Here is a 7,696-nt window from a genome sequence, read left to right as displayed (position 1 = left end):
ACTTACTTATGCAAGTTCCTACCCTATTAAGAATAAGCGTTGTTCCTTAGAATCAGTGCCGACGAGGCGACTTCCTCAACTTCTGCATGATGTTGAGTCTACCTTGAGTATTTTCACACTCAAGGGGGAGTGTTGTAAACATTCCTAGTTTAAGTGTGATTGTGTAAATCCTAGATTTGATTTGATTCTAGTTATCATTTCCTATTACATCTTGTATTCCTTGGGGATGAAGGAACATCTTCTCTCCTTTTACTACTATAAATAAAGGCACAATGTAGGAGGGATAACAACACACATTCCCCTACAATTCTACAAACACATCTCTCTCAATTTCTCTACCCTTGTCGCCGACCCTATTCCCTTTGTCAAATAAAATAGACCACAACATTTAGTACTTTTTATACCTAGAATCTATTTTAGTCTTCCGTTAAGTAAATACTAGCACATGCCTACAAATTTTGTGCCTGTGAACATTTTTTTTTTGTTTTAAAAATGGAAATGAGAGAGGAAGATAAGGAAGAGTGGCAAGAAAGGTTTTTGTTTTTTATTTTTTATTTTTAAGTTAGATACATGCCAAAATCATATGTACGTGTTGTTTAAACAAAAAAATAACAAAATTTGATTTTGTGAAATTGCATTACTGCCTATAATTTTTTTATTTTTTTATTTTTTTTTATTTTTTTATTTTTTGTGATAGAAGACTGAATAGTCTTACTCTCTTTTTGTTGATAAAAGGGTTGTATTAATATTAGTTTAGATTAAAATATTCATTAACTAATTTTAAATTAATAAAAATTATTTAACTATGTAAAACAACTTAAATCAGTAAGGTAAAAAAAATAAAAATCAAATCGCAGTCCAAAAACTTTGAACTTTATCAACCTAATCAATCTGAACTTTTACTATTTTCATTTGATTTATTTACTCAAGAATGTTTGTATATATTATATATTTTTCTTGTGTAATTAATTACAATCGATCGAATTTATAAAAGAACGAAGAGATGACACTGATACAGGGAACTCATTTGAAAAGCTCACTCCCAAGAGTCACAGCACCTATCTCCTCATCAACTTCTATATGAAAATGGCTACTTTCTCTCCCTCGATGGATTCGTTCTAGCACCTCCACAACAATCTGCATCTGCGGCCTTCGTTCGCTACCATCTACACACATCAATGCCAGCTCCATCATCTGTTTTGCAGTTTGCCACGACTTGTCACCTAAAGTTTTGTCAACAAATCTGCCTAAATCCTTGCAATCCTTTGCCTACGAAAGCAAACGGAACTTGATAATGAATGAAAGGGTTGAAAGGGTAACAATATAGGCTGCACTTCGCCTTGTTGCTTTCTTTTTTTTGTTTACAGTAGTGTCACACAAGCAGATCTTATGAAAGAACGAAAAGTCTACTTCTTTGAATGACAAACTTTTAAGTACGTAAAGTCAGTGAAGTTTCATAACTACGCATAAATGCATGTATAAAGATGAAAGCCTGTAAATGCTAGAGTGAATGCATTGTTCAGAACCGACAACTCTCTCTCCCTCTCCACAACCTTTTGATCTCAGAAGGTGCTAGGATTTTCGCTCTACTGCATCTCTCACACACTCTAAATTCTTTCTTTACGAGCTCTTCAATTACGTCACTTGATCTTATCCAAAAAGGATCAGAAAAACCTGCAAGCTACTCTAGGATCTTGAGAATATCCATTATATTAGGGAGAGCTTCAGCCATCATTTTGCTTGCCTTAGAGAAGTGAGGTGTCCATCCACATAAAGACGTGTGGAGTGCAAGAGTGTAGAAGGTGAGGTGTTTTGCATTAAACGCGCCTTTCTTCAGTGTATGAAAAGGAACAGCCAAGTTCCTGATGGCCTATCCCTAAAATGTAAACGATATGGCTCTAAAGAGTAAAGACGGGAGGAATAGGAAGTTATCATTAGGGCAAGATACAGATATATACCTGCAATATTAAATTATCCACTGAGTTCAACTGGTTTCTTGCATTCGCTTCACGTCCACTGACCAATTCCAGTAAGAAGACCCCGAAACTGTAAACATCACTTCTCTCTGAAAACTTCTTTGATGAATCTAACCTATAGGGAAAAAAAGAGTAGATTAGATATAGACATTATCAATAAATCAATCTAAACACAAAAACCATAGTTCTAGAATGAATGATATCTGAAGTTTTTGCTAAATTGATTGTCAGGCATACTTCGTTATTATTGGAAGACCAAGATATCTGAAGTTTTTTTCTTCAAACGAATTAGTCAACTTATAATTCGAAGCAACTTCCACTATAAGAACTAGAGGCGCAACTTGATGAAGCACTCAGAAGCAGATTGCTACTAGCTGCTCAATGTAGTACTAGAAGAAAGTTAAATCATATTACCGTAAATTAATACAATCAACTTCTAATCTTGATTTTGGCACTCAAATGGTTATAGAACTCGACATAAGTTCTGTTAGGGCGGTATAATTTACAACGGGATTCTAGGAGAGGAAAAGAACATCCAGTAGCATTGCGAGAAGTCACTTTCTGTCTTCTAGTTATTAAAAGTACGCATTATTCTGGTGGTGATGCTACGGCAACTAGCCACCATAACGAAGTATGCTTGTCAGGCATATCCATGAGAAAATTTAATTTTGGTTACTTTCTGCTAAATTGACTTAAAGAAGCATAGAATTATAAAATAGAGCGACCAAAGGGTACTGTTAAGTGCTAGATTGTTTTTGCCAATCTAGATCGCTTAACGTGCAAAAATGACCTGCAAGGAATTGATAGAGGAATCTTTGGAGAATAAGCTGGACGAGGAAACTTACTCTTATATTCCTCGCACGCAATTCTTGCACATCAAGTAATCTTGATCGTTAGTGACAAATAGCATTACGGGCACAAAGAGGTGCCATCTGCATCCTACCATCTACCATACAGACTTGCACTTTAAAGATAAGATTACATACTCTGGGTCAACAAAGCAATCAACGGCTGAAGATGAGCCAGCATGATGACCCACTAGCAATTTGGTTAGTCCATAATCAGACACCTTGGCAGTAAAGTTTTCGTCCAGAAGAACGTTGCTTGTTCTAAAATGCATGTGCAGAAGAGGAGGCACCAAACTGCGAAGGTGTGCAAGTCCTTGTGCAAAATAAATGAAAGAGGAAAGTTCAATTATTTTATGCAAAAGAGACTTGCTGAAAGAACTTGAAGCAGGTGATGTACCTTTGGCTGCTCCCAAAGCAATCAATAGCCTTTGCCTTATGCCCAACCTTCCAATAGGCAAACCTTCAGCATCTGCATAATTATGTTGTTAAAGAGGGGGAGAGAGAGAACGAAAAAGAGTGAAAGTGTGTAGAGAGAGAGTACCGTATAGATGATTCCCAACATTTCCATTTGGAAGATAGTCATATACAAGTAACTGTTGAGTAGCATCTTGACAATAACCAATAAGCCTGAGAATATGCATGTGGTTGACACGAGCTACGTGCTTCACCTGTATCGGCTCAAAAGAAGTCAGAATATTAAGAAGTTGCTACGGAATGATTTTCTAGGCACTACCTCACTAAGAAAATAAGATATATGAATAGGAACTTGCATACCTCATGAAAGAAATGATGAAATTGAGGTTCCACCATAAAACCAATTGGCAATATGGGGAGTAGCCCAAGACCATATAAGCACATAGCAAACCTTGTCCCTCACCAATGTGGGACAACTCTCAACACGCCCCCGCACGTGTGGCGGATTTTCAAGCCTACACGTGGACAACAACTGGGTGACGTGGAGCGCGTGTGGCCGTTTGGCTTCACACGAGGACAACTCGCTCTGATACCATGATGAAATTGAGGTTCCACCATAAAACCAATTGGCAATATGGGGAGTAGCCCAAGACCATATAAGCACATAGCAAACCTTGTCCCTCACCAATGTGGGACAACTCTCAACAAGAAATACTGAGTTGGGGCATGTAGGCGTCTCTTGATAGCTACAATAGTCCCATCTTGGAGCAATCCCTTGTAGACCAATCCAAATCTACCTTGGCTTATGATATTAGTTTCACTGAAATTGCTTGTCGCTTGCTCCAATTCCAATATGGTGAGTTGCCTCAAGTTTGGTGCACTGTAAGGAGAATGAGCAACGGTGTAGGGAGATGCGTCCCCTCTTTCCCACTGAACTGAAGGAAATCAAAGAAACCAAATCACCAAACTTACCCAGTGAGCCAAACCACAACCTTAACAGATAGAATCACCTGTTAATATTCCTGTACAACATTATCAATCGAGCATGAAATAACTTCGCATCATTTTCAGTCACATCCTACTGTTACGTCTGCAATTTTTTAATACAGTGTCGATGATAGAGAGTACTTTTATACAAAAGTGACGTACACTAGGACTGAATTCTACGAGACGCACCTCATAATGCCAACTTTGGACCTTCTAGCTAGGATTATTCCCCCCATTTTTTATTCTTTTTGGGTTAATTAGAATGCATAGTGGTTAAATACAGATAATCAAAATGCATAGATGCTTTGCTCCCTTTCCTAGAAGAAACGAATTGATTTATCTTGAGGACCTGTTTGGGAAACATCAACTTGAGAAAGGCATGTCCATATTGTACTAGAGTGGTGTGTGGCCAGAAACTCATTACGTAGCCCAGTGCTCTTTCAATTTTGAAGCCTTCGAAACAGTGTCTGTAAAGTTGTATTGTTCATCATTTGACTCAACAAGAATACGCAAGGCTACTGATATTTCACATGTTTTATGTCGTTCCTCTTTTAATTAACGCTGAAGGCTGAAGGCATATGCAATGCAAGGAATCCAAGAATTCTTTGGCTAATGATCAGTGCAGTTAGATGTTTCCTCATTTGAGTCATTTTACATCCTTTCTGGGACTGAAAATTTCCTCAAATGGTTATGAGCTAACTTACCAGGAGGTGATGGTGCAGATGACACTGTCTCAGATGTTTGCCTAGTTAATCTTTTTACACGCATCAAGCACATGTAAATGAGCATCACTACGATAATCACAAGCAGAGTGGCAACAACTCCACCAATAATTGCTGCGACTTTTGGTTTTGTTGAATGGTTACCATGAACTTTTTCCACAGGTGTGAGTGTTGGAGTTCCATTATCCCCATCAACTATGGCTGCTATCCTCCTGCTTCTTGGTTTATGGTGCCCTTTTTGTAGTTGAATTGAAGAGTGTGTAATGAAAAGTCTTGGAACAAAAGGTGGCAAACTGACTGCGTTAGCCCACAGGGGAACTGAACAGATACCAGAAAACCTGTTGGAAGTATAACATCTAAGGTACCTGCAATACACGTCAAAGCTCAAAAGGTTAGGTCCATATCTATAAGAAAATTATTTTAGACTGGTGGCAGTCTTCATAAAGCTCCTCAGTACAAAAACCGTAAACTTTGTCTCCTCAGTTACATTGGTAGTACTGTAAAACAAAAATTGAATGGGGCTTTCACACAATGTGTTTTATGTAACTAGTTGAACATGATACACTAACTTGGAATCTTGAAGTAAAACCCATGGAAGGTATTGTATCACGATCCAATACAATATACAGGTCCTCGAGGAGCCGGTTTGTAAAACTAGAATGTTGTTACAAACAGGGGATTAACTTTTTGGTCAGTTTCAATATATGTTCAACACAAGTACTGATATGCATTACTACAAAACTTTAATTTGTAGCTAATTTCCTGGCAGTAATCAAGTTATTCGCTATTCGCTTGCGTCTTATATTAATGCTATGAAGGCAACAATTGTTCTACTTTGAATATGTTTGATGAATCATCATATACTATTTACTTCTGCACTGCTAGAGAGAGAGAGAGAGAGAGCTTACAAAGAAACAACACATGGGTCCTTCAGTTTATGACAGTTGACAATTTTCCATTGTGTTAGACAAGGACATCTTCCAATTCGACCTTTGAGTAGTTGTGGGCTTCCACCATCGCTCTTGAAAGTTAGTAGAGCTTCAGCTATGCGTTTCAGAGAGGGAAACAAAACAATAAAAAATCAGCATTCTTCGAAATGGCAATCGCAATGAAGATTAAGCAAAGTAAGAATATGACAGCCTAAACATCATGCACCTTTTGCGTCAATCGCATGCCTAGCCACACCGTTTCGAACATGAACAAAACCGTATCCTTTCAGACCAAAAAATAAATCAATGAGAAGATAAATTACAGCATAGCAGTTTGAAAGGAATTCCGAAATCCAAAACAATTCTAAACACCGTTTACATATTCAAAACAGCATATCAACGAGGAGATAAATTTCATCCTATGACTCAAATAAGGGGCACAAGCAGACGTGACAATAACCAAGTTGGCTAGAGCAACATGCTCTCGCTCTGCACCCAAGTTCGAATCCCCTTTCCCGCTTTTAGATTAGATTAGAATACCGCTCGAATAAAAAATACATAGAGAAAAAGTACCGTAAACTTTGTAGCTTGTTCTGCTGGGTTCCAAAAGATGGATGAGAATAAGCAGAGGCAGCTGTTGCCACCAGAACAAGCGCATTGTCAATAAGCCCAACCTTTCGTTCACACTTGGCAGACAAAATCACAAACATCCCACATCCCAAGGGATTCCCATGGGAATCTCAGAAACATCCGCATGAACAAGTTCAAATCTTGGGAGCTGCTCAAGTCCTCAAAGCCCAGGTAGTGAATGTGAATGATGATAAGTGAAAGAGAAAGTGCTGTGCTTTTCCCTTCGGTTTTTCACATTTCACCTTAAAATAAAAAGCCGCTTTTTCTCACATGGCTTTCTGCTTCTGCTGTTCATAAAATCTAGGATTCTCAGGAAAACAATGAGAACCCCCAAGTTTCAAAATCTTTTAAAGATTGTCGGCCTTTTGATGCGACAAAAAAAGAACAGTGAAAGAGAGATGCTAAAGAGATTTTCAATATACTCTCACCTCATATTTTTTGCACAATATATTATAAGATTGATATAATAATTGACATTAAATTGTAAGTTGTCAAAGAGCTCATAAGATAACTCACTTTAAAAGTCTCCGTAACATTTCTCACAACGAAAAAATAGTACATATATACAGACAAAGATTATTTAACGCAAAGCTAAAGTGTGACTACATGGGTCTGCACTTCATTGTTAGAACATGTTTATTGTTTTTTTCCTTCCACATGTCAAGGAAAAGTCACCATTGCCATAATCAGAGGCGGTTTTAAGGGAGCGAAAAATGCAATCGCACACGGCTCTAAATTTGAGCGAGCTTCAAAAAAAAAAAATTTGTCATCTAATATTTACATATCCTTTGCATTTCTCATAGTGAAACAAGAGTACATATATACTGACAAAAATTGGTTAACACAAAGCTAAAGTGTGAATAAATGGGCTCGCACTTCATTGTTAGAACACGTTAACAGTTTTTTTTATTCCACATGTCAAGGAAGAGTCACCATTGCCGCTGTCTTTTTTCTTCCACAGGTTCCAAATTTGAAGAGGCTCCAAAAAAATTTGCTGTAGTATATGCCTACACATAAACTGTGTGTGAACATTTTTTATTTTTGTTTTTAAAGTAAAAACAGAGAGGAAGACAGTAACAACATCCCAATGGGGGCTTTATCCTCAATGAGGCTACTACATTTGAAGCCTTAGTGAGAAATTTCATCTCCAATGAGCCGGAAAATAAAGATACGTCCACCACTTGGGCTAG

The 7,696-nt window shown here is 37.6% G+C and overlaps 1 protein-coding gene across 4 annotated transcripts; it reads right to left on the bottom strand.

Annotated features, from left to right (window-relative positions):
- Positions 1-873: 873 nt before the first annotated feature.
- LOC103927851 (probable serine/threonine-protein kinase PBL28) lies at positions 874-6,862 on the bottom strand. Of its 4 annotated transcripts, none has more exons than XM_048588745.1 (11): positions 6,450-6,844; positions 6,103-6,159; positions 5,856-5,991; positions 4,930-5,312; positions 3,952-4,173; positions 3,599-3,612; positions 3,366-3,492; positions 3,222-3,293; positions 2,963-3,137; positions 1,959-2,091; positions 874-1,269 (listed from the first exon to the last, which is right to left on the bottom strand). In XM_048588745.1, the coding sequence occupies exons 1-11, from the start codon at positions 6,532-6,534 to the stop codon at positions 1,024-1,026; spliced, it is 1,650 nt and encodes a 549-aa protein (XP_048444702.1). In that variant the 5' UTR covers positions 6,535-6,844; the 3' UTR covers positions 874-1,023. The 4 variants fall into 4 exon arrangements, with proteins under 4 accessions (XP_048444702.1, XP_009335087.2, XP_048444703.1 ...); XM_009336812.3 differs by having other exon boundaries at positions 4,930-5,285; positions 6,450-6,841; XM_048588747.1 differs by lacking the exon at positions 874-1,269 and adding an exon at positions 1,388-1,876 and having other exon boundaries at positions 6,450-6,862.
- Between the last annotated feature and the right edge of the window lie 834 nt (positions 6,863-7,696).

Source organism: the organism of the source record quoted next, unplaced genomic scaffold (assembly GCF_019419815.1).
Source record: "Pyrus x bretschneideri cultivar Hongxiangsu unplaced genomic scaffold, Pyrus_bretschneideri_v1 Contig29, whole genome shotgun sequence".
Taxonomy (NCBI): domain Eukaryota; kingdom Viridiplantae; phylum Streptophyta; class Magnoliopsida; order Rosales; family Rosaceae; genus Pyrus; species Pyrus x bretschneideri.
Note: the sequence above shows the minus strand (reverse complement) of the source record. Positions and strands in the feature narration are given on the sequence as shown.